General features: G+C 42.5%; 1 protein-coding gene across 1 annotated transcript in view; it reads left to right on the plus strand.

Annotated features, from left to right (window-relative positions):
• Positions 1-25,926, plus strand: part of SEPT2 (septin 2) — a 32,294-nt gene extending 6,368 nt beyond the window's left edge. The window contains exons 3-12 of the mRNA XM_006083005.3: positions 2,846-2,966; positions 7,404-7,490; positions 8,256-8,379; positions 12,457-12,709; positions 16,997-17,098; positions 17,453-17,598; positions 19,289-19,372; positions 20,660-20,717; positions 22,290-22,392; positions 23,897-25,926. Of these exons, the coding sequence (XP_006083067.1) occupies positions 2,846-2,966; positions 7,404-7,490; positions 8,256-8,379; positions 12,457-12,709; positions 16,997-17,098; positions 17,453-17,598; positions 19,289-19,372; positions 20,660-20,717; positions 22,290-22,391 (1,077 nt within the window). The 3' untranslated portion in view covers position 22,392; positions 23,897-25,926. The remainder of the gene's footprint in view (positions 1-2,845; positions 2,967-7,403; positions 7,491-8,255; positions 8,380-12,456; positions 12,710-16,996; positions 17,099-17,452; positions 17,599-19,288; positions 19,373-20,659; positions 20,718-22,289; positions 22,393-23,896) is intronic.
• Positions 25,927-27,164: the final 1,238 nt, after the last annotated feature.

The raw sequence follows: 27,164 nt of genomic DNA on the forward strand, positions 1-27,164 counted from the left end.
AGGGCAGGGCCCTTGGGGAGGTTATGGCTCTACCCCATCACACACAGAGCAGGGCCCGTGGGGGCGGGGGGAGGTTGGGGCGCCGCACCCTGTCACACACAGAGCCGCAGGGCGATCAGGGGGTTGGGGAGCTCCCCCCTATCAGGCACAGAGCAGGGCTGATCAGGGGGTTGGGGCGCCTTCCCCTGTCACGAACAGAGCAGGGCGGATAGGGAGGTTGTGGCCCCGCCCCCTGTCACACACAGAGCCGCAGGGCGATCAGGGGGTTTGGGCGCTGCCCCCGTCACGCTGATCCCGGTGCCGGGAGGCCTCGCGGCTCCGCTGATCCCGGTGCTGGGAGGCATATTACCCTTTTACTATATAGGATAGAGGCCTAGTGCACAGGTGGGGGCCGGCTGGTTTGCCCTGAAGGGTGTCCTGGATCAGGGTGGGGGTCCCGCTTGGGTGCCTGGACAGCCTGGGTGAGGGGCTGATGGCTGTTTGCAGCTGGTCACACCCCCTTCAGGGTGGGGTTCCCCACTGGGGTGCCTGGCCAGTCTGGGTGAGGGGCTGAGGGCTGTTTTTAGGCTGGCGGGTGACTGAAGCTCCCAACCGCTCCTTTTTTTTCTTTTTTTTTTTATTCTGGGCCAGCTTTAGCTCTGAGGCTTGGCTCCAGCTCTGAGGCCTCGGCTGCTGAAAGCAGGTATCTGGTTTGTTTGGGTTCTATAATCGAAACACTGTTTCAACTCCAGCTCTGAGATCCCAGCTGGCTGAAAGCAGGTTTCTGGGGTTTTGTTTAGCTTCTATATTTGTAACAATGTTTCAGACTGCAAGCTCAGAGGCCAGCAGCGGCAGGCGGGGAACGTTGGCTTCCTCCTTCACTGAAGCAAGCAAGCCTCATGTTCGCTTCAAGCTGCCTGGCTGCCGGCCGCCATCTTGGCTGGCAGTTAATTTGCATATCGCCCTGATTAGCCAATGGGAAGGGTAGTGGAGGTACGGCTAATTACCATGTTTCTCTTTTATTAGATAGGACTAGGGGCCCAGTGCACGAATTCGTTCACCTTGAAAGGAACTGTCGGCTGTGAGGTTGTGGTGGACACAGGGGCCCATCCTCCGCACCCCTGCCTGGCCCCTCCCGCTGCGGCCCCTGGTTCCCTGTCTGCTGGCAGCCCTGCTCCCGCTGACGGCGCAGAGCGATTGGGGCCGGTGCCAGCAGCGGGTGCAAGTGGCGGCTGCTGCCCCGATCGCCCCTCAGGAGCGGCGGGGTTGGGGGGGCGGATGGAGAAGCCCTCAAAGGCAATCCGAGCCAGCAGCCACCACTCATATCTGCTGACCGTGCCGAGCAGTCAGACCTGCGCCAGGTACTGGCAGTGGGTGCAAGTGGGGCTGGCGCCGGCAGTGGGTGTGAATGGCAGCTCCAGTGCCGGCAGCAGGTGCAAGCAGGACTGTCGCTGGCAGCGGGTGCAAGCGCCGGGCGGGACTGTGGCACATGGGAGCAAAGAATTTTCAGTAACCACCAGAAGCTCACCCTGATGACAGTGACCGGCACCCCGCCTTGGTCTGACACCCCCGCTCACCTGCTCCACCATCCTGCCATGGCTGACGCCTGCCATGTTCCTGGTGGTTAGTGCACGACATAGCAACCAGTTGTTCGGTTGTTCTGCAGTTCAGTCTATTTGCATATTAGGGTTTTAGATATATAGATATATAGATAGATTAGTGTGGAACACCAGTAAGAATATATAAGTTAACCATTAATTCTCTTACCCAGAAATAACCACTGATGGTTTCTTATGAATATTCTTAGTACTCGTGTACACATGTGAATATACATTTAGAAAGTAAATGAATTGATGTATCTTTTTTTTAAAATATATTTTATTGATTTTTTACAGAGAGGAAGGGAGAGAGATAGAGAGTTAGAAACATCGATGAGAGAGAAGCATCGATCAGCTGCCTCCTGCACATCTCCTACTGGGGATGTGCCCGCAACCCAGATACATGCCCTTGACCAGAATCGAACCTGGGACCTTTCAGTCCGCAGGCCGATGCTCTATCCACTGAGCCAAACCGGTTTTGGTGAATTGATATATCTGGATCTCCTCCCATTTATAGTGTGCCACTGCTCAGTTCTACAGCTTTACTTACTTTGTCCCATGTCCATCTGTCATTTCTCATCAGGTGTCCATCAGTCAGGGAATATTGACACTTAGCATTGTCAGCTATGTCTCTCATTCTCAGCCTTCTCTGTCTGGGTCTTTGAAGGTAGATACTCAAAATCCTACCCCCAAGTTGCCTGCCTCACCCTTGGTGAGACTTGTTCCAAAGAGCTAGGAATATAGAGCAAGGGAGAAGACTTTTTCTTGGATACTTTTCTTTCTTTTTTTTTTTTTTATATTTTATTGATTTTTTACAGCTGCCTCCTGCACACTCCCTACTGGGGATGTCCCCGCAACCAAGGTACATGCCCTTGACCGGAATTGAACCTGGGACCCTTGGGTCCGCAGGCTGACGCTCTATCCACTGAGCCAAACCGGTTAGGGCCTGGATACTTTTCACAAATGCATCACACTTGATACATTTTTCTTTTATGTGTTGCTTAATTGCTTAACAGAAATGTAATTTTAGGTTAATATATAGGTACGGAATAATACTGGATTGGTTTTTCTTTTAAATAAATGTTCTTAGGTGAATACCATTAATTTTCTGATAGAAATAACTTTTTAGAAGTGTTATTTATGTACTGTATATATTTAATTCATGAGAACTAATGATACTTAGGTTTGTCACAGTTTTATTATGTCTTATAAGCAATTGATAAGATATTTTCTCTCCCTTTTCTTTTTTCTGTAAAATTTTATTTTAGCAACAACCAACTCAGTTTATAAATCCAGAAACACCTGGCTATGTTGGATTTGCAAATCTTCCTAACCAAGTTCACCGAAAATCAGTGAAAAAAGGTTTTGAGTTCACACTAATGGTGGTCGGTAAGAAATTAGCTTTTATTTTCAAGCTTATTAAATATGTGGCTATCTGCCTTCCCAACCTGTGGAGTGTAATAATAGCATGACTTATAAAGGGAAAATTCCTTTGTTGGCAGAACCAAATAACTTGGGAATTTGGCAGAGGGGGAGGGAGGGGCAAGAATTTTTTAGAAAATTTTGCTTCATAGTAAAATTACAACTTTCCTGTCATTTCTTTATATGTAGTGATAATTTTTACTCATTGTGGCAGCCATCCTCCAAAATGTTGCCCAGTGATCCTTGCCTCCTGGTATTCATGCAGCTCTCTAGTCCCTTCCCATACTGAATAGGGCTTACCTGTGTAGACAGTAGGACATTGCAGAAAGGTAAGTCTGTTACTTCGAGCCTGGGTCACAAAAGACATTGTGCTTGTACCTTCTCTTGGCTCACTCTGAGGGCAGCCAGCCACCATGTTGGGGAGACACTCGAGCAACCTTGTAGCGAAGTCCCACAAGGCAAGGAACTGAGGCCTGCCGGTAGCCATGTAGTGACCTATCTTAGAAATATCCTCTAGCTCCAATTAAACCTGTGGTTACAGCCATCCTGGCTGACATTCACTGTTACTGCATGAGAGACACCCCCTGCCTCCCTCCATAGAATTCCTAACCAAAAACTCCATGAAATAATAATAAATGTTAATTATTGGTTTAGGCCTATGAGTTTTACATGTTAATAGATAACAAACACACATATTTAATGAGAAGTATGTTTCTTTAATACTCAAAAAGACAGCTTCTTACATTTTTGTGGTGGATGTATTTTAAACAAGTAACAGTTCTTCCTATACACATTTTTTAAGTTATTAAAGTCCTTTGAAATTGAATGGTTACTGGAATTATTTTCTGTTATCACATATATTTTTTTCATGGGTATATATTATGTTTCAGCATGACCATTACAAGCTTAACTATCTACTGATGAACTATTAATTCTGTTTACCATATCACATTTCAATCTTGATAACTGTAAAATTCTCCCAAAATGAGGAGGTAGTTTGATGAGTAGTACAAATTATTGTTTCTTCAGGTGAATAGTTCATAAATGAAATGAGAGAAATTGTGGGACCCTTGGTCCAGAGAAGGGAATGATGACATGTTTTAGGATCACAATTACATGATAAAGATAATGCAGATTCAAGCTCCTGGTGGAAGAGAGATTCAGTGTAATCTGTCATGCAGTTGCTACATTTTAAAGCATTCTAAAACAGGCAATAACTTTTGTTTCTTGCCATGATAAAATAATTCACAGGGCCAGATAGTGAATATTTAAGGCTTTGTGAACCATACAGTTTTTGGTGGAGCCATTCAATTCTGCTGTGTTCCAGTGAATCTTCACTTACCAGTAGCGGGCTAGATTTGCACTGAGGTTCATCGTTTGCTGCTCCCTGAAATAACTGCTACCAGACTAGTCAGGGCATGAATAACTAAAGGCTGGTCAAAATACAGCTTCTCTAAGACATTCTGCAATAGGCAGTGTAGGACTTCAGTCTCTAAGAGAAGGAGAACTAATTACATAAAGTGTAAAGTCATTCCAGCTTTCTGGCATGTACCTGGGGAGAGCTAAGTTGGTCAGAGCACAAGAGTCTCAGAGCTGAAGGACTGATCACCATTGAGTGAACCTGAGTACCTGGATCCTCAGTTAGCATAGCAGAGTTCCAAAGACAGCCAGGCCTCCAGAAATCTTCATGGGGTTCCCTTGGACACTGGCTGACACTGAAATTCCACAAGGCTCGGCAAAATGTAACCACAAAGGGAGTGAGCTGAACTGGAGACCACATGGAGTTGGAAAGCTGAAATGGGGTCAGGAGACATTAGAATTTCAGCCAAGCAGAGGGGATATCACTGAACATTTAGGGCACTTAGAATGCTGGCCTTCAGAGGCCTTCGGGAAAGGCCCTTGTTACACACTGAGGAAGTCGTGTCTTGTGTTGGTTAAAATCAAAAGTAAATGTGAATAAAAACTTCCCCAGGTTAGGAATATTATTTCCTACCATTCCTGGCTTGGCCTAAGTTTTTGTTTTTTGGGTGTTGTTGTTTTTTTTTTTTAGCCTGGGTTTAAAAAATAAAACCTCAGCCCTGGCAGGGTGGCTCACAGTTGGTTGGAGCGTTGCAGGTTCGATCCTTGGTCAGGGCATGTACGGGAGACAACTGATCAGTTTCTTTATCTCCCCCCCCCCCCTTTCCTCTCTCTAAAATTAATAAAAACATCCTTGGGTGAGGATTAAAACAACAACCTCAGATTAAAATCTGAAGCCTCTGACAGTTTGCCTGATGGGATCTCAGTGGAGTTGTAAAAGCACGTGCCACTTTTCTCTCATCTTGTGGCGCCACCTTGTGCCTGGTGCTGCATATTTTCTTCTAAAAGGTGCTAACGAGCCATTTTGTAAACTGAATACCACCATCCCAACCAGTCTTTGTTGTCACTACTTTTACAGGTTAATTTAATTAAGACTGTGGACCCAGTATGTTTCATGTAAAATTTTTGGACGGTGATGCCTTTACACTGGTGGAGATCTCTTGTGTGTGTTTCCCCCATTTAAAGGGAGAAACTACCCACTATAGGAAAGAGATCAGTGGCAGTGGAGCAGAGCAGATCTGGGCACTCCGAATTTAGCTCAAGGACAGCATCATGTTCTGAGTTAGCAGATTATTTGTAGATGTTACCCTAAAGCTATCCTAAGTGAAATAATCACTTATACCCTTAAAATTAAGATTTAGAAGCAGCCACCAGGATTTTAGTACTGCTTTTTAAAAGAGGCTGCTTCTACTCCGACACTTGTGCTCAGATGTCTTCTGCATGATAGCCCCTTTCAGCTGTCATGAGTCATCAGGTGATAGAGAGTAACTTTGTCATCTGCCCCACTGGATTGCAAAGCTCCATGAAGCAGGGACTTGTCTGCCCTGTTTTCTGTTGTGTACTAGCACCCACACCTCTGCTAGGGACTCAGAAAGGATTTAGTACATATTGATCAGGCCCCCTTAGAGCATGGTAAAGATATAGTGGATTGCTGGAAAGTTTATTAAAAGGATAACTTGAGCCCTAACCGGTTTGGCTCAGTGGATAGAGCATCAGCCTGCAGACTGAAGGGTCCCAGGTTCGATTCCGGTCAAGGGCATGTACCTTGGTTGCAGGCTCATCCCCAGTAGGGGGTGTGCAGGAGGCAGCTGATCGATGCTTCTCTCTCATCGATATTTCTAACTCTCTATCCCTCTCCCTTCCTCTGTGTAAAAAATCAATAAAATATATTTTTTTAAAAAAAGAAAAAAGGATAACTTGATGGGATAGTATGCGTTTAGTCACATTTTTTATGCTCCTATATTGGGACAGGTTCAACATGTAATTCTAGTTTTGTCCTTTTGATGTTCCTTTTCATCTGTGAAAATTAAAGTCTAATTGAAGTTCAGTCCTAATTTCTATGTTTGCACATTTCACATTCACTCTTGTGTTCTTGATTTTGTCAACAACAATGATTTTTAAAACATGTGCTCCTTCCACATGTCCTATGGGACTTAGCAGGGGGAGGTTCAAACCCAGATGCCTGAGAGACAGTCAGGCACCGAGTTCAGAAGCACTTCTCTGTACAAATTAAGCTGTAGCTGATAACCTAACCATGAAGTGATGGAATCTGTTCATGCTTCCTTCAAATATAAGATTTAATGTTCGGTATTTTGCAAATCTTTGAAGTTAAATTTAAAACATTCAGAATATGTAGTTGAAGAGGGATTCTTAACTCCTTAAATGCTAGAATGAATACATATCGCCCATCTTTGTCATGTTACACTCAACAGTGTGGGGGGGAAGTTACCTTGACATAGGCAATTGCCAGTTTGGGACATGGAGGTGTTTAAAACAGGAAGCAGGGAGGGGACTGGCTCCCTCCTTGGCGGGGGTGGGGGGGTGGGGGGGGGGTGGAGGGATTGCAGCAAGTCAAAGTATATAAGGATCTCCGTTTCTGTCCCGTTCCCACAGCTTAGGAGGTGAGTGCTGTTGACATCGATGGGGAGATATGTTCAGTTTTCTGAAAATGTGACACATTAAATGATTGGCAAACTCATGATTGAAAACCTACTTTGCATTCTATTAAAATATAAAGACCCCCTCCAGAGTTCATTCCACACATTTGTTAAGAGGTGAGATCACATTTCTGATCTCACAGTGTATGAATTCTGGAGCCCCACACACTGGATTCAAATTGAGGCCCTGCTCTGGGTGGGTGTCTGACCTGTGAGCATCCATCTCCCCATCAGTAAATTGGGAGAGTTGTACCAAATTCATAGTTGTCGTACGGAGTCCAGAAAATGATGTTTGTGGGGCATTTAGCCCAGTGCCAGGCCTAGCATAAACTCTCAGCAGATGGTCATCCGGATAATATCATGATGATGCCTTCCTTTTTGTTTAAAGGTGAATCGGGGCTAGGAAAATCGACTCTTATAAACAGCCTGTTCTTGACGGATCTTTACCCAGAAAGAATCATACCTGGAGCTGCAGGTACAAAAATTCATACACTCCTAAGTGTAATTTACCATGGAAGTTGTGTAAGAGTGCATAATTAATATTTGATGCCTGGGCCTTGAGTTTTTGCTTTTGTTTGGCTGTAAACACAAGGAAAATGTCATTTAGGTAAGGAAGAGTGTGCTGCACCTTGGTCCTTGGATTCAGGTTGTAGACTGACAGCATATCCGTGAATCCATCCTCTCCAAGTTTGTTGTCTATAAAGTCTATACAGTATCATAAATTGTTCTTGCCTATGTTCTCTGTGTGATGGGAGGATCAAGTGACAGTGTTATCTCTTGTGGAAAAAAGCTCTGTAGCTAGTAGGCTACTGTGGGGGTCAGGGGTTCTGAGTGTTCCCAATGCAGGACACGTGTCTGTGAATGCTGATTAAGTGAATGGATTAAGCACAGATAGATCCTAGGACCTGAGCTACCACAATGGAGACATATAGCCCTGTCATTGAATTCAATTTTAAAGGAATTCATAAATTGTTTTCTTTGTCCCAGGAAAAGAAATTAAAATTTTCAATATTGGCATTTTTACCTTCCTGGGCAGCCCTTTAATCTTAGCTTCAACACTTCCCTTGCTTACACTGGAATCATTTTTACACAATCCTCATATTACCTTTTGGAAACCTTCCTCAGAGAGGTTGTGGCTTTCAGGTCATTTGATAATAAGTAACTAATAGATAATTTCATCTCTTTGCAAACAGGCTCAATGTTAAGGCACATTCTCTTACTAAGTTTGTTTCTTTTCTAGAGAAAATTGAAAGAACAGTCCAAATTGAGGCTTCTACTGTTGAGATTGAAGAGCGAGGGGTCAAGCTGCGCCTGACGGTGGTGGACACACCCGGCTATGGTGATGCCATCAACTGCAGGGATTGGTACGCACCCCACAGGGATGGGCACCCAGAAGTGTTGAGGGCTGTGCATGTATTAACAGCTGTTTTGCTATATTTTATTTTATTTATTTTTTTCATGATTGCACAGCTTTATTGCTTAGGGTGTGGTTATATGTAGCAAGTATCTAAGGATGTATATATTTTTTTAATAATTCTTTACTGTTGAAAGTATTACATGTGTCCCTTTTTTCCTCCGTTGACCCCCTCTAAAACAGGAAGCAGGGAGGGGACTGGCTCCCCACCGCTCCCCAACCCTCACCTCACCTCAAGCCTTCAGGACTCTATTGTCTGTGTTCATGGGTTATGCATATATGCATACAAGGTCTTTGGTTGATTACCTCCCACCCACCCACCTTCCTCTGAGATTCCACACACTGTTCTATGCTTCCATGTCTCTGGATCCACTCCGTTCATCAGTTTATTTTGTTAGATTCCACATATGAGTGCGATCATGTGATACTTGTCTTTCTCTGACTGACTTATTTCACTTAGCATGATGTTCTCCAGGTCCCTCCATGCTTTCTCAAAGGATAAGAGATTCTTCGTTTTTACTGCTGCATAGTATTCCATGGTATAAATGTACCACAGCTTTTTTATCCACTCATCTACTTATTGTAAATTGTGCTACTATGAACATAGGGGTGCATACATTCTTTCTGATTGGTGTTTCGGGTTTCTTAGGATATACTCCTAGAAGTGGGATCACTGGGTCAAATGGCAGATCCATATTTAATTTTTTGAGGAAACTCCATACTGTTTTCCATAATGGCTGTACCAGTCGGCATTCCCACCTGCTCTGTACTAGGGTTCCCTTTTCTTCACATCCTTGCCAGCCCTTGTCATTTGTTGATGGTAGCCATTCCGACAGGTGTGAGACAGTACCTCACTGTCATTTTGATTTGCATCTCTCAGATGATAGTGATTTTGAGCATTTTTTTCATATGTCTCTTGGCCATCTGTATGTCCTCTTTGGAGAAGTGTCTATTTAGGTCCTTTGCCCATTTTTTAATTGGATCGTTTCTCTTCCTTTTGTTAAGTTGTGTGAGTTCCTTATATATTTTGGATATTAACCCTTTATCAGATGTATCATTGCCAAATATGTTCTCCCATGCAGTGGGTTCTCTTTTCGTTTGGTGATGGTTTCTTTTGCTGTGCAGAAGCTTTTTATGTTGATGTAGCCCCTTTTGTATATTTTCTCTTAGTTTCCTTTGCCTTAAGGAGATGTATCTGTAAACATCTTGCTATGAGAGATGTCTTGAGATTTTGCTGCCTATGGTATCTTCTAGGATTTTTATGGCTTCACGACTTACATTTAACTCTTTTATCCCTTTTAAGTTTATTTTTGTGTATGTTGTTAAGTTGATGGTCTAGTTTCATTTTTTTGCATGTATCTGTCCAATTTTCCCAACAACATTTATTGAAGAGACTCTCTTGACTCCATTGTATGCTCTTGCCTCCTTTGTCAAATATTAATTGAGTGTAATGGTTTGGGTCGATTACTGGGTTCTCTGTTCTGTTCCATTGATCTATATGCCTGTTCGTGTACCAGTACCAGGCTGTTTTGATTACCGTGGCTTTGTAGTATAAACTTGAAAACTGGTATTGTGATTTTTCCAACTTTGTTTTTCTTTCTCAAAATTGCTGCAGCTATGCAGGGTCTTTTTGATTCCATATAAATTTTTGGAATATTTGTTCTTGCTCTGTGAAATATTCCATTGGTATTTTAATAGGGATTGCATTGAATCTATAGATTACTTTGTGTAGTATTGCCATTTTAATGATGTTGATTCTACCAATCCATTAACATGGTGTATTCTTCCACTTGTTTATATCTTCTTCTATCTCTTTCATTGTCCTGAAGTTTTCTGAGTATAGGTCCTTTGTCTCCTTGGTTAAGTTTATTCCTAAGTATTTTAATTTTTTTGTTGCAATGGTAAATGGGATTGTTTGTTTAGTTTCTCTTTCTGAGAATTCATTATTGGTGTATAAAAAAAAACCCATCGATTTTTGGGTGTTGATTTTGTATCCTGCTACATTGCCAAATTCATTTATTAAATCTAGTAGTTTTTTGGTGGAGTATTTAGGGTTTTCTATGACTAATATCATGCCATCTGTGAATAATGAGAGTTTTACTTCCTTTTTTCCAATTTGGATGCCTTTTATTTCTTCTTGTCTGATCACTGTGGCTAGGACTTCCAGTACTATGTTGAATAAGAGTGGTGAAAGTGGACATCCCTGTCTTGTTCCTGTTCTTAGGGGAAATGCTTTTAGTTTTTGTCCATTGAGTATAATGTTGGCTGTAGGTTTGTCATATATGGCCTTTATCATATTGAAATATGCTCCTTCTATTCCCACTTTGCTGAGAGTTTTTATCAAAAATGGGTGTTGGATTTTTTCAAATGCTTTTTCTGCACCTATTGATATGATCATGTGATTTTTGTCTTTCAATTTGTTTATGTGATGTATCTCATTTATTAATTTGCAAATATTGTACCAGCCTTGCATCCCTGGAATAAATCCCACTTGGTCGTGGTGTATGATTTTTTTAATATATTGCTGGATGCAATTTGCTAATATTTTGTTGAGGATTTTAGCATCTATGTTCACCAGGGATATTGGCCTGTAATTCTCTTTCTTTATAGTATCTTTATCTGGTTTTGGAATTAGGATAATGCTGGACTCATAAAAAGAATTTGGAAGTGTTCCTTCCTCTTGGATTTTCTGAAATAGTTTGAGGAGTATAGGTGTTAGTTCTTCTTTGAATGTTTGGTAAACTCCCCTGTGAAGCCATCGGGACCTGGGCTTTTGTTTGCTGGGAGTTTTTTGTTGTCATTGGCCTATACAGGCTTTCTGATTCCTCCTGATTCAGTTTTAGGAGATTGTATTTTTCTAGGAATTTGTCCATTTCATCCACTTTGTCCAGCTTATTCATAGTATTTTCTTATAATCCTTTGTATTTCTGTGGTGTCAGTGGTTACTTCTCCACTTTCGTTTGTTTTGCTATATTTAAATGTATAGTGCTGAGTGATTATTGGATATGGAGTAACTGGATATGGTAAAATAATGGGACAATTTTTATTTTTATTTTTTGGTTAATCCTCACCTGAGGATATTTTTTCCATTGAATTTTAGGGAGGGAGGATGGGAGGGAAATCAGTGTGTGAAAGAGACATATTCACTGGGCCTCCATCAAAGCTGCAACCCAGGTACATGCCCTTGACTGGGAATCGAACCCTTGACGCTTTGATGCGTGCCTGACACTCTAACCACAGAGAAAACTGGCCAGGGAATTAATAGGACAATTTAAGGCACATTAATTAGGATATTTTAAATTAGAAATTTCACAGAGAATGAGGGTTTTTTCCCTCTTAAGAACATTCTAGTGAGATCTGAGATTGTAGAGTCAACCCTCTATCCTGATTGGAGCTGTAACCAGTGGACACGATATTGGGGTCCAGTGTTCCTCTGGAACTCTCTCAGTCACTCAAGACCCAGTGCCTGAAAATGGCTGCTCATTGGCATTTGCACCAATTGGGAAATGCACAAGTAGAAAATGAGAGCAGTCTTGCCAGGATCCTGCTGAGGATCCCTTTTCATGTACGGAGGCCCCTGGTCCTTCCCAGGAGCATAAAGCATCAATGCCCAACACTAGGTAGAAGAGGGAGGACAGGGAGGCCTCTCCCCTTCATTGGGAACAGCCCCTCCTGCAGGTCGGCCTTGGCATTGTGGCTGCGCTGCTTACCATCTCCACATCTCCACTGCCTGCTCCTGCCGTGTTCTGCTGCTGCTACCACGCCCCTTAAAAGCATTGGCAGCCCAGGCTCTTATAACCTCTTCCATTCTGACTTTTGACCCCTGGCCCTTAGCTCTTGGCACAGTTTCCAGATATATACATCTTGCCAAATGGAGGAGTCAGTTTCCATTTCCATCTTACAGATGAGTTACAAAATTATATTTGGGAGGTGGGGCACAGGGGACAAGAAAACTTGCTTTGTTTCTGAAGTTGGGTCTGCCTGCCTGCCTTTTGTACCCTTGACCCTCAATGTGTGTGTGTCTCAGCTTCAAGACCATCATCTCCTACATTGACGAGCAGTTCGAGCGGTACCTACATGATGAGAGCGGCCTCAACCGACGGCACATCGTGGACAACAGGGTACACTGCTGCTTCTATTTCATCTCGCCCTTTGGACATGGACTTAAGCCCTTAGATGTCGCGTTTATGAAGGCGATACACAACAAGGTCAATATTGTGCCTGTCATTGCGAAAGCTGATACCCTCACTCTGAAGGAACGGGAACGTTTGAAGAAAAGGGTGAGTGACTGTGGGGCAGGCAGCAAAGTGTGATGGAGGTGTGGGGCAGTTTTAACCAGCACCCAATACTTCTAATTTTTTAGTATTTTTCCTTCACAAAGGTATCGAATTACTACTGTTTCTTATAACTCACCTTAGGTGAACTTCCCCTCAGTGCCTAGAAGATGGCTAATGTGCAGTCACGTTTCATGGTCGGTAACAATGTGCATTGGGTGGGAGGATCTCCCTGAGGTTCTCTGTTCCACACTGATTTCCCTCCCATCCTCCCTCCCTAAAATCCACTGTAACCCCCACATTTTTCTGGGAACGTGTACTAATGATGATAGTCTGGTGTCAGAAGGCTGAGAGGCCTGCATTTAGCTGTGGAGGTTGCACAGCGGTCCTCCAGCTCCTGAGCTGGCTGTGGTCTCTGTTCTCCCATAGAGCTTCAGTTACCTGTTTAAATTACATACCTGTTTGTATGCTTATTGAGAATTCCAAGCTCGTATGCTATATTCTACAAATAAGAATTCCTTTAATTATCCTCAAAAATAACCACTATTAACAGGTATCTGTCCTTCTAGAACAGCGGTTCTCAACCTGTGAGTTGCGACCCCTTTGGCGGTCGAACGACCCTTTCACAGGGGTCGCCTAAGACCATCCTGCATATCAGATATTTACATTACGATTCATAACATTAGCAACATGACAGTTATGAAGTAGCAACGAAAATAATTTTATGGTTGGGTCACAACATGAGGAACTGTATTTAAAGGGCCAGAAGGTTGAGAACCACTGTTCTAGAACATGGTCTCTTTATGTTTTTGTTTTTACAGAATAGGATTATGTCATACCTATGATTCTGCCACTTGACTTTCTAAGTCTTACGCAGAAAGCACGCCTCTCACCCTTATCTATGGCATGCATAGTGTTCTTCAGTGTGTTTCTGGGTCTTCCCATCCACTCCCTAGTCCCTGACATTGGGATCTTTGCTTGCTTGTGTATTCCAAAAGTTTGGAACAGGACCTGGCACGTGTTAGACACTCAGAAATGTTTATGTGTTGAACAGTTGTCCACATCTGTCATCTCACAGTTGTAAAGTCAGACAAATTCTTGAAAAGGAAATTAATGCATGTTTAAATACTTGAAAGATGGCTAAATTTTCCTCAAAATAAGCTTGTTCTCAAAGCAGCATTCAAGCACGCTCTTCTCTCCCCGACATTCCTGATGTATCACCAGTTTTTGTCATGTGTTTCCTCCTGCTCAATGCCCTTGGCATTCTCTTAGGTTTTAGAGACTTGCCTCTCTTTTCATTGAGTTACAGATATTCTTGTTTTTAGACTTTTATGTCGGAGTCTGAGTTTTGTGTGTTCACATTTTTCTGGCTGTCTTTTCCATAGCAGAGTTTCTAAATTGTATATACTCATATTTCTCAACTGTACCCTTTACTGTCTCAGGAGGCTGCCAATATTTTAGGAAATATTCAGGCCCTTGAAGGAACCCCTGAAAGCTTAGGCATTTTTATATGTTATAGTCAGTATTTTAGCACTTCCACTTAAGGAAACTTCACCTTCTGTAGGGTGTTACATTCCATTTCAGAGAGGTAGGGGAAAGAGGTACCCAGGGTAGCATGCTTTATACCCATCTCATCTTATACTCAAAACACTTAGTGCTTGATCTCAAACTCTGAAATGAATTGAAATACTTGGTGCACTGATCTCTTTTATCTTGGGCCTTTTTAACCCCTTCTCTTTACTCCTCCCTGATCTAAAGGAACCTCTCAAACCTCTCCCACCCTCCTTTGTTTTATGCGTTGGTGTCCATCTACCCTCTCCTAATCCCTTTAACTTGGGGCTCACCTGTCCAGCTGCAAATAATGTTTTCAATGGAAGGTCTACATTAAGAACAAATCCCACCTGTCTGGGTTCCTATGGTAGGCAACCAGTAGATTTGTCTCTCACATCGATGTTTTTCTCTCTCTCCCCCTCCCTCCCTCCCACTCTCTCTATAAATCAATGGAAAAAATATCCTCGGGTGAGGATTAACCAAAAAAAAAAAAGGAAGAACAAATCTGGGAGCAGGGTTTGAGGTGGGTGTTCCCTGCTGGCTTGGATTATGTTCTCTCTTCCCTTGGGCTGTCGGGCATAAGAAACATCCAAACTGTAGAGAATTTTTATGAGTTTATTTTTGCAGCTTCTCTTATGTATTTGGAATTAAGGAGGGAACACAAGATTACATGAGGGTGGGCAAGAGCAAGGCAGTGATCAGATTACAGGATATACTTTAGACATACGGGTCTGCAGGGGGGCATTTCAAAGGTGTGTTCACCTAGGAACAATGGACAGAGCTAGCTTAAACTGAAGATAAACCTTTCACTAAGTTAAGTTGTATGCCTGGGTTGTGACTATCCACCATGACTTGCCCAGTTAGGAATGTTATGGGTTCACTCAGCGAGATAGACCACCGACACAGAATTCAAATTTAACCCTTTGCACTCCGAACCATTCTGGACATTGGCTACCAGCTACTCGACGCTACTTTGCGGCGGAAACGTGCATTTACAAACCCTCGTATTATTTAGTATAATTTTGGAACCAAGTAACGTATTATAATGATATTGGACTTATATGAATTGGGTGACATCGAGGAATGTATATTTGCAAAAAAAACAATATTTTATTGTTTATAATTTTGTACAGTATGATAAGTTTTGTAACACTCCCCAATATGCATTGCAGGCTGATTAGTGCATGTTTGACAGTAATAAGTGGTTTGACGCCTGCCACCAGGTGTTTTCCTGTTAGAACACACAATGCAGTCCCGTTTTCTTTGTCCCACATCGGGAATATGTAGTTTATTGTTTAATCCGACACAAAACCCGCTGGCATTTCTTGTATATATCTTAGTAATTTTACGATATTTTGATTTAATTTCTTGTGCCATTTCAAGATAAAACTTCAGGGAAACATGCATGTCTCAAAAAGTTGCGTTGAAATAACTCACTTCCCCGTAATCACTAATAAACTGCAATGTCCCCTGAGAGGGGACATCCGAGTGATATGCTAGAATTCCGATGTCCCCTGAGAGGGGACAGCGGAGTGCAAAGAGTTAAGAGCCTTTATTAAGCTGGCCAGCTGACTACAGTTACAGCACCCTGCCGAAGCAGAGGGCTAAACTGCAGCCCAGACTACTACAGGAGTTACATTTTATTATTAACTTTTGTGGAGGCCCAGAGACAAATGTGTCTTTCAAATTCTGGGCCCCCCATTATGGAGGAAACTCTCTTTATTTATACTTTTTCCAGTCCTTTGTCTCCCAAATTTGGAATGAGACTTCTGGGCCTTCTGAGAAAGAAGGCCTGCGTGCTGGGAAGGGGCCATGAGACCATATCTCAAGGCCTGGCCTGATGTCAGTACCTTCCTATCTGTGTGTTTTAGGAACAGACAGCACAGCATGACCCATCTGGCCAAAGCGCCAGATATGCAGCCCAGCACAGGAATTTATGACTAGGTCACCCTGTGAGCTTACTTTCCATAGAACCCCTTTTTCCATCCACAATGCCCAAGTCTTGGTGTGAGAATAAGCAGAGCTCCAGCCTTCCTCATACCTTATGGAGTGCCCAGCATATAGACAGATGAATGACTGCTTACCCCAACTCCAGCCTTGTTTTCCCTTCCCTCTTAGTGGTCTGCTCCCTGGTTGACAGTGTAGAGTGTGAGGTTTCCCTGGAGGCCACTTTTTGCCTATTGAGTAAAAGTCTGGATCCCAGATCTCAGACCCTGGCCTGGCATTCTGGGGATTCGCCCCTTGGTAACCCCAGGGGTTCTTCTGACTTACCCAACTCATTGTCCTGTGTTCCGCCATCCTAGATTTCTTGTAATTACCAAACGGACTTCCTGTGTTCTTCCCTCGTGGTTTTGACAGATTTTCCCCAGGTGCCTCTCCCCCTCCTCATGAGACTCCTTTGTGTTCTTCAGGAACCCTTTAGGCAACACCTGTGGCTCTTCTCTACTGGCAGCATCTGTCTGTGCCTCTCCTCAGGCACTTGTCGTTCTGGCCACGTTGGGGGTTGGGGGGAGGGTGTACATGGACATTGGTGGTATATTGTGTTACTATGGACAGAGGTCCCTCCAAATACTTAAATACCATTTTAGCAGTTCATGAAAGCTTTGAAAATAATTGTCATAATCCATTTTATTTTTTATTGAAGTTTGGGTAATTCTGATGTATTTCCCAATACAATGAGTTAGGCTTGACTAAAATTTGTGCGGTTTGTTAAAATTGCTTCTGATTTTGTCATTCTTTCAGATTCTGGATGAAATTGAAGAACATAACATCAAAATCTATCACTTACCTGATGCAGAATCAGATGAAGATGAAGATTTTAAAGAGCAGACCAGACTTCTCAAGGTAAGAATTCCAGATGCACAGAGTGACTAACTCCTGTTTCCTGCTGTCCGCATTCAAAATGGGAGGAGTTGGTGAAGAACCAGATCCTGGAGCCTTGACTTAGAGAAGTTGTCTGGGAATTGTGACCTAACTGTCACTGTAAGGCTTAGAAATCTTAATTGCAGCTTTAATTTGTTCGTGCAGTTTGTCCTGTGTGGAAGATGCCTGCCACTTCCAAGTAAAGTGTGCACCATAAGCTTTCCAAGTAATCCTGTGGTAGCAGCCAAGTGTCCCCTCTGTGTTGATGCTCCTGTGTTTGCGGTGAATGTGCCAGTCCCTGTGTGGAGCCTGTCAACCCTGTGTGTCTCTTTCTAGGCCAGTATCCCGTTCTCTGTGGTTGGATCCAATCAGCTGATAGAAGCCAAAGGCAAGAAGGTCCGAGGCCGCCTCTATCCGTGGGGTGTCGTGGAAGTGGAGAACCCAGAACACAACGACTTTCTGAAGCTGAGGACAATGCTCATGTAAGACAGTCATGCACTACAGTTGGCAGAGCCCAGCACAGAGAGTGTGGGATGTGCATGGGACTTCCATTGTGCCTGCAGTGGGCTTGCCGCAGCATGGTACAGAAGGCCTGCACCTGCAGGCTCTCTGGAATGATCTGAACTAGCCCTTCCACCTGTGACCTTTAGCTCAGTACTCCTTTCTCATTGAATGCCAGGGTCTCTTTTGAGGCTAAAAGTAGACTAGACTTACTGTGTGGGTGGCCAGTCCCAGCAAGAGTCACCTCCTGCTCCAGGGAGGATGTGTTTGGATCTGCCTTAGGGGCCAGCTGGGGTATGCTGCCACAGCTGGTCAGCCTCAGGCTCTCTCAGGGTCGCCCCCGTTCTATTCCTCTTATTGCAGTGGTTCTCAACCTTGGCTGCACATTAGAATCACCTGGGAATCTTTTTAAAATCCTGATTTCTAGGCCTCATCCTCCGGAAATTTTGTTATGGGGTGAGGCCACAACATTAGTAACAACGAAACAGAATTTCTGGAGGATTAGGCTCAGAAATCAGGATTTTAAAAAGATTCCCAGGTGATTCTAATATGCAGCCAAGGTTGAGAACCACTGCTCTATTGAGTCCTAGCAACTAGGACAGCCCAGACTACAAAAACAGTCTGTTCCTCTAAAAATAGATTCCACATTTAGCAACATACATGTAATGCTGTTGCTCTTGAAGAGGTTGAAAGAAAAAGTATTGCCAAACCTGTTTAATCAGAAGAGTTCAAACAATGGCTAATCTAGATAAACTTTAAATAACTGAAAACTGCTCTACATGCCACATATGTCTCACTTGGGTTAGCAGTTTTAGTGAATTAAAATTACTAAAAAAAATACCATTAAATTTACTATTCAAGCTCTATTAAACGTACTTCAGTCATTTAAAGTGCACCCGGCCCCTTCAGGGGTGGGTTTTCAGCTGTCGTGATCCTGTCAGAGGTGGAGGGTGTGGAGGGCTGAAGAGGGAACTTTGGTGTCAGTTATGTGTTTCTCAGAAAGAGGGAAAATGGGCCACCCCTTTGCCATTACTCAGTCCATTCCCTGGATCCTGAGTAACAGGAATATAATCTCTCTACTCTTTGAGTTCTTACATATTGGAAAAAACTCAGCCAGAAACCCAGGAATGTTCTATACAGTGATTAGAAGATTTGAAGTGCTGTTTCTATTTTATCCAGAATGTTAATACTTCATTTTGTGTTCTTCCCCATAGCTTAAGCTAGTTAACTCTCTCTGATATACATTGTAAGCATAAGAAGTCATGAATATTTGAATTGCATGTTTTCTATAAGTACGTTCAGAAAGTGTGTTCTGTTTCAGACACTGTTTACCTAAAAAGATCTCCTAATGTCTATGCATCTGGCCCTGTCCAGGGATGATAGTCTCATGCAGAATTTGGCCGTACCTGTGGTAGACGCCCCATGGAGGGACTCTTAACCTGGCCCTGTGGGGTGGGTGTGTTGTTCATTTACTGTGGTAGCAAGGAAGGATACACCTCTGTAGATGTTTCCACAGCCTTATCCCCAAATTCCATCAACTTTGTGTACAACTTGCCAGGTAATAAGTGGAGTTTTAGTTCCAGGGGTTCTTTTGTGTCCGTGATTGGTTGTTTTCTTCATGCAAATGGCACATGCATGGAGCCCAGCTTGGTGCATTCTTACCTCTTTCAGCACTCACATGCAGGACCTCCAGGAGGTGACCCAGGACCTTCACTATGAGAACTTCCGTTCTGAGAGGCTCAAAAGGGGCGGCAGGTGAGACTATCCCTCTCTGTCCATATTTGTCACCCCAAGTCACACTGTCCTGTATGTGTTCAGCTCTTCTTCCTTGACCTCAGAACAATATGATTTGATTTTCTACTCGAGCTATTATAAGCTACTTGTTGCTAATTTAATCAAATTGTGCCCCTTTTTGCCTGTTAAAGGCAGTTTTAATCATCTGCACGGACAGAACAGCTTTAAATGGAAAGGCCATATACATGTGGTCGGTACTTTCTCAAGAGTGTCAGTCTGTCTATAAATGAGGACAGACTCACATTAAGAAAGTACAGCACCCCAAGGGTTAAGGTGGGAGCAGCAGGTCTACTCCTCAGCGCACATGGCCACCCTCACTCATCTGTTTACTATCCTCAAGGGTTTTTAATTGAGACCTGATTCATGTCTGATGAAATCACATCTGTGCATAGAGCTTAATAAATAAGTAATGTACAGCATTCAGTAAAATAATTTTCTGAATTGTAGTTCACTAAAATATTCACATTTTTAAAATTTGATAGATATGTGCATATATACAAAGTGTACATTAAAGTCTACTTTATTGTTTTATTAATGTGGGGTCTAGACACTAAGAAAGGTAGAAGCAACAAGGAGGTCCCATTGAGGAGCAGACAACCAGGCAATGGACTAGGCCAGTGGTCGGCAAACTCATTAGTCAACAGAGCCAAATATCAACAGTACAATGATTGAAATTTCTTTTGAGAGCCAAATTTTTTTAAACTTAAACTATATAGGTAGGTACATTGTTATTAACTTAATTAGGGTACTCCTAAGGCTTAGGAAGAGCCACACTCAAGGGGCCAAAGAGCCGCATGTGGCTCGCGAGCCGCAGTTTGCCGACCACGGGTAGGCCAGCCTTAGCATATTAGAAGCTGTGTCTTCATGAGCTGGGGCTTCTGTACTGGCCCCCTCTGCTTAGACCCCAGAGCCTGTTCCTTATTTTCAGTGTGATGGACATAGTCTGTGTTTATAAAGAATAACTCAAAAAAGTATTCTTCAGGAAGTAGCTGCTGTATTTTTAGTAGATAACGATGGAAGTGTCATCATCCCAGCTTAGAGTATCTCTTGTATTTTCCATTTCATGTTGTTCTTTTTTCATCATCATTCATTCATGTCATTAATTAGGAAAATGATAAATATATGTAATTTTAAGTAGATACATGTCTGAGGAATGTAAAGTGAAATGTTACTTTGGTTATCTGTCATCAGAAATAACCAACTTATATTTGTTGCCGTATTATAATTGTAATTTTTTTCAACTCTTAGAAAGGTGGAAAATGAGGACATGAATAAAGATCAGATCTTGCTGGAAAAGGAAGCTGAGGTAAGTAGAAAAGTATTACTTTTAAATCTAAAGCTGTTTAGTTTATATCAAGAATACTATTTATAATTAGCTTATTATAGCTTCCCTTATTTTTAAGAAGGAATATATTTCATGTAGCTAATGTACTTCATATACCCATCAATATATAATAATATGCCTATTGTTTTACATGTATTATCTCATTTAATTTCCGATCACAATTTAGGGAAAAAACTTGGAACCAATGAGAATTTAGTAACATGACTGATTTTGTAATATGTTCATAAATCAGCTTTCCTATACATAGGTAATAACCGATTAGAAAATATAATGAGAAACTGCTATTCACAATCATTAACAAATTTACGGAGAAATATATAGGACTTACGTGGGGAAAGAAACTAGAAAACTACTGACAATTTTCAAAATTTTAATAGAGACACAACTTTTTAGGATGCTTAATACAAAGATCACAGTTTTCTCTAAATTTAATGCAATCCCAGCAGACTTGTGTGTGCTTATCAAGTTTTTACTTTGAGGGAAGAGGTTGATAACATAATTGTAATGTTTCTTTTGAAGACTAAGCAGGGGAAACACAGGACGCTGTAGGAAATAGACTAATGAGAAGAGGTTGGCTTTGGTGGTTACAGAGAAGTCAGAGAACAGTGGTCACCCTGAGAAGTTGGTCCAGGTGTGGGAGGTTGATTCAGTACATGTCAGGAACTAGGTCAGAAGGATGGAAATGTGCTCTGACAAAGCTGGCTTTGAGGTTTGTTGAATTGTGGGATCCAGACATACTCAGTAAGTAATCCCAGAACAGGGCAGCCTTTTGGAAACAAAAATAAGACTCACTTCTTTGGCCAAATAAATTCAATATAGAGCAAATATTTAAATATTAAAAACATAACCAAGCCCTGGCCGGTGTGGCTCAATTGGTTGGGTGGCATCCTGCTCATGGGAAGGTTGCCTGTTCAATTCTCCATCAGGGCACATGCCCAGGTTGTGGCTCCATTCCCCAATGAGCATGAGGTGTGCATGAGGCAGCCAATCGATGTTTCACTCTCACATTAATGTTTCTTTCTCTCCCTCTTCCTTCCTCTCTAAAAAATCAATTAAAATATTTTTTAAATAACATAACTAAAAAGTTACCTGAAGAAAACTTAGGTAAATAATTTATAATCCTTGTAAACCTTGAGGTCTTTTAAACATGTAGAAACCACACTGGTAGAATGGATAGGGATAGTGGAGGATGCACATTCTCCAGGGGAGTGACAGGGCTGTCCCATGGCCTGGGCTCACATTCTCCACTGGGTAGCCCCAGTCTCTTTCCCACCTTTTAGGTTTAAAAAATCTCTCATTGTCTTTATTTTGTTTACTCATTTCTTTTTTATACTTGAATTGCATGTTCTTACCATTTGCTCAGTTCTCTATTGAGTTGTTGCTCATTCTACTGGTTTGTAAAAGTTCTTTGTTAATTCTTTGTCTTGTGTTGGGTAAGCGTAGAAGTTAATATTAGGCCTCCCAGGACACCCATAAAGAATAAGGGCTAGCAGACCCTGCACACAGTGATGTGTCCCTGTCTTGTGCCCACAGCTCCGCCGCATGCAGGAGATGATCGCCAGGATGCAGGCACAGATGCAGCTGCAGATGCAGGGCGGAGACGGTGACGGCGCAGTTCACGGGCACCACGTGTGAGGTAGTGAGCCCAGGAGCAGCTTTGTTACTGACTCAGCTCGAACATAAGGGCAGGTGCCGCTGCCTCCTCAGGTTTTACTAACAGTTGACATTCGGAAGCTCTGTATTTAAAGGGAGAGGGTTGCTCCTAAAAAAGGAAGCTTCTCTTTCACTCATGTCTAGGAAAGATTTTTCATATTTTCCAAGCTTATAAATATGATTAACAATACAAGAAAAACTATATTAAAGTAACTTTTATTAGTTAGGGTTAGTAGTTAATTAAAGCTGGAAATATCTCTTCAAAGAGAATTTTAAGTGTTAAATAGCTTATGTAGACCAAAAACAAAGCTGGTAAAACAGGTGAATTATTCCTGGTGGGCAGGGTTACCCTGATAGAGATTGCTGACCTCCCTCTTCCTCACCACAGCTCTGCTCCAACCCATGGTAATAGTGATTCAGTAGGTGTCTGGCCTCCCTGCTTGAAGGGACTCCACAGACTGGGGACCCAGACCTGTGTGCTCTAGATAGGTGGGCATTCAGAGCTGTTTAGTGGCTGTTGCATCACCTCAAGAGAAAGAAGGAAGCAGTCACATGGAGTTAGGTAGAGGCAATTCCTGTCCTCAGAAGAAAGATGACCGACGCTGGACAGAGTGTGAGCTGGCTCAGGTCTGAGGAGAAGCTGGATGGCAAGGACAGCATCTGCACTGCACATTAGGGACCTCACTGTAGAAGCATGAGGGTGTTGATGAAAACCCCCTCAGGGTATAATGACAGGAATGTCTTGGGCTTAGCTGACACATGGCATAATTGATGAGATAAAAGGCAAGGAGTCCTCCATGACAGACAGACTGGTGATAAAGGAAGAACCTAGAGCATAACCAGAGGCATTGGTCACCAAACAAAGCTCTTGCCCTCGTGTGTTTTATTGGGAAAGGTTTTAGTTATGAAATAGATTCACCAAAAAACACAAGTACAGTTGTCCTATATAAGTAGTTACTGTCCTGAGACCGACCATGTAACTCCACCTGGGTCAGAGTTGGTTGAAACCTTAGCACAGTCCCAGGGTATATGCTGAGTTCACACTTTGCCAATAAGGACATTGCTGCTCTGCGAGCATTTAAGATTATTTGCCTGCAGTCATATAACTAGTGACGTCAGAGGCTGATTCTGCATGTGCAAGTTAGCACCCACTGGCTACGTGAGGGTAAAGCAAGTGGAAAGAAGCAAGGACTCTGGAGGCTCTATTAAGGTGGGAGGGGGCAATAAATGTTTGCTGGGTTCCTCTGACCTTACTGCTGCTCTTTTTAAAACTTTAATTATGGAATTAGGGAAATTCTACTTTAGGTACATAAAATGGATTTATATTTTTGTATACTTTTCAGTTTTGCAGTCCTAATTTCCTGGAGCCTCATAAGTTATATTTTGATTTTGCTAACTCTGTCGTTAACAGAAAAAGCATGCTATTAATGGTCAAACCAGCAGGCATTGCATCCCTCCCATTTAAACGTGTTGTTTTCTTTTTTCAGAAAACGTTTTGCAAGATAAAGAAAGTATTCCAAATGAGAAATACAGCTCTGTGTTTTCAAGAAATTGTTGGAGAAGTGAGCATTCACACTTTACAGTGCCTGTGGCCCAAGAATTTAATTTTTAAAAAAATTGTTGATGTGTTCTTTTGTATGAAGTACTTTTAACATTTATATTCATTACTAGAGGGTAGACTTTATATTTTGTGAGTGAACTTTGCATTTTCATTTTCTTTCACCTTAACTAACCACTAATGTTAGATTTCATTTCCAGGGATCAGTCGGCATGTATGTTAAAATGATTTGACTGACTGGCCTAACCAACTAGTCATGGAGGAGCACTCTTGATTTGTTATTTACCCCAAATATTCTGAGTGGTAGAGATACGCATCTAATGACATAGAAGGTACCCGGCCATTTACTTACCTGGAGCACCATGTGGAGATTCTTCCCTGCCTTCCTTTCTGTTTGATCACAATACCCAAGACCAGTTTTGCTGCTACAATACAATACCGTTAATTCATCTGCACATTCATCTGTTTACCAAATGAAAAATAATTATGTAATGAGATATATGCTTATACTTAAGTAGCTTTCTTTTAAAAACAGGCTTTTAGGGGTAAATTTTAGAAATTTCTACATTCTTATACTAGGTCATTTTTTAAACCACTGGGCAGGGAGAACTTGTTACAGCCACTTTTTATAGTGTTTTCCACTAATACTGGTTATACTCTGCTATGGAAAAAGTCAGAGTATCCATGAGCTCCAGTTTTCATATTGCAACTAAGATTCTTAACAACACAATGAAAGTCAATAAACTATTTTTACTCCACTAAGTCAACTTTTTAAAGAAAATTAGCAGTTGATCTGTTCAGAAACTGACCTTTTGTATTTTTATACTGCACTTTAATATATTTCTGTAACTAAAGGTGTAGAAGATCTGCCTCAGGAGTGGAAATGGGGTCCTTTGGTGGGTGCCAAACCTAGATTTGGCTTTCCTTTAATTCTTTTTTGAATGGTTTTCTGAAGAGAGGCAAATCGCAGTAGTTATTATTTTTTTTTATGTGTGTGTGGACTGTGTTGCCTATTTTTAGCCATCGTCATTTCCTTCGTTACGTGTAATACAAATTGCTCCATGTATCATGTAAGAATGAAAAACACTTCAAAACTACACCATGGGCCATTTGCAGGTACTGCCAGTCAAAGCCGCTCCTGGTGGGTTCTCTGTGCTCTGTGGCCTTGGCCCTTCCGTTCCCTCCTGGAATGTCTTCATCCTCCACTGTGGCACTCACGCTCTGCACTCCCAGGGTGCTGATGCTCCAAGGCCTGCTTTTATTCAACATTTCTACTGAAGTTGAAAAAGAAAGTGACAGATGAAAGGAGACCTGGAGGGAGCAGGTGCTGGTTCACTATTTTCATTTTGCTATAACAGGAGGGGTTAAAATAGAGAAAATGCTTAATCTGAGAATGAAGAGGGTTTTTTGGTTTTGGTCAAAAAATAACATGAGGTCAAAATATGTTAGTTACAAAAGTGTACTACAGAAAATAATACGGTATTTTTGCTAACTTGGCCCCTCACTGTTAACTATTGTGAATGGTCAAAACCTTTAGGTTTAGGCATATTTTGCAAAGTTTTCAACAAGAAAAGGTGTTCCATAACTTGAGAGTACCATCAAGGCCAATTACTTGGGTTATTTTGGTACTTATTAACTGCTAATAAAAGCTGTTTAAAGGGAGGCAGGGGGACATTTGCAAGTGATCTGTGTAAGCTTGTGTGTGTTTGAGTAAAACTATTTGGGGCTGACTGCACCTAGTAATGGTTATGTGAGATGGGTGGACCTACACCTTTATACTTTTAAATCTTTTTTTTCCCGTTGCTCAAACTGAAATAGTTTTGCTACTAGATAACTGTTCTTTTACTAAGCCATACTCTTTACCTATAGAATTGTTATTTTGAAAAAATTTTACACAGCCATTTTGTATCCATTGAAAGTAACCTTTCATCAATAAAGCACTATTGTTTAGAGGTTAAAGTAGTACTCCTCATTATTGTTTCTTTCCCAGGGAAAGGTGTAAGGTCTTCTGGGAAAGGTTCAAAGCCCTTAAAATGTGTGTCTAAAGTCAGGTAAATTACTTGCATCGATAGCATCAGCAGTCAGCAATTTTGTATTGGCAATCCAGTCCCAAAGAAAAGCCATAAAGACTGGAAAAGGAATTATTTACAGATGATCTGATCACCTACATAAAGTGAAAGAATGTCTGATAGACAGCACTAGTAAGAGTTCAATGATGTCTACTCACTAATAAATTTTACTTAGGACTCTGGCCAGGTAGCTATTTCAGTTTGTTAGAGCATCCTCCTGATGCACCAAGGTTGCAGGCTCAATCCTTGGTCAGGGTACATACAAAAATCAACCAATGAATGTATCAATAGTAGGCAAGCAAATCGATGTTTCTCTAAAGTCAGTAAGTATTTTACAAAAATTTTTAGTGATAAAAATCTCATTCACTGTGGCAGCAGCTACTAAATACCTGGAAGTACAATGAATGACAAATAGAAACCATATCTATTCTGAATATTACTAAGATCAGTAGGAAAGTTCCTTTTCAATTCACCTGGACTGTAAGGCTGATCTGGAGGTCTGGACAGCACTCGCTGTCCCACTGAGTAGTGAAGCTCCCGCTGTCTCTAGTTCCTTCTCTGTCCCCTGTGGTAGCCAGCATGCAAGCTGCAGCCTCCACAGGGTCACCCGCCCTCTAACCAGACTCCAGTTTGCAGTCCCCCATGGCGCTATGCACCTCTTGTGCGGGTGGGGTTAGTGGGGGCTTTGCGTCACCCTAGGGGCAGTGAGTGCAGCCGCTGGGGGTACTGACGTGGGGGCTGGCGGTGGTGTCACTGGGGGCCGTTAAGAGGGAAGTCCCAGAGGGAGCGGTGGAGGGCTTGGGGGGTCAGGAGGAGGGAGGGTCTCTGCCGTGCCTGGAACCTGAGCCTCCCCTACCGGGAGCGACGCTTACTCCCATCTCGGCTTTTCGGAAACGAGGTATCTGGCATGGCTCAGGAGTCGGGAGCACTGTAGAAGTCGCCTCGAGGACGACCCCAGTCGGTTTTGGAGTAATCCCCGCGGATAAAGCCGCGGTGCCAGGACCACACCCATCTCGGAGGGCACTTTGGGCGTGGCCCTGAAGGGTGGGTGCGCAGTTCATTCACCGAGCCTCTGGAGGAGAAGGAGTATGTGCTCCTGCGAGCCGGGAGGGGGCGGTGATGTCACAT

The sequence above is a fragment of the Myotis lucifugus genome, unplaced genomic scaffold (genome assembly GCF_000147115.1).
Source record: "Myotis lucifugus unplaced genomic scaffold, Myoluc2.0 scaffold_5, whole genome shotgun sequence".
In the NCBI taxonomy this organism is placed as follows: Eukaryota; Metazoa; Chordata; class Mammalia; order Chiroptera; family Vespertilionidae; genus Myotis; species Myotis lucifugus.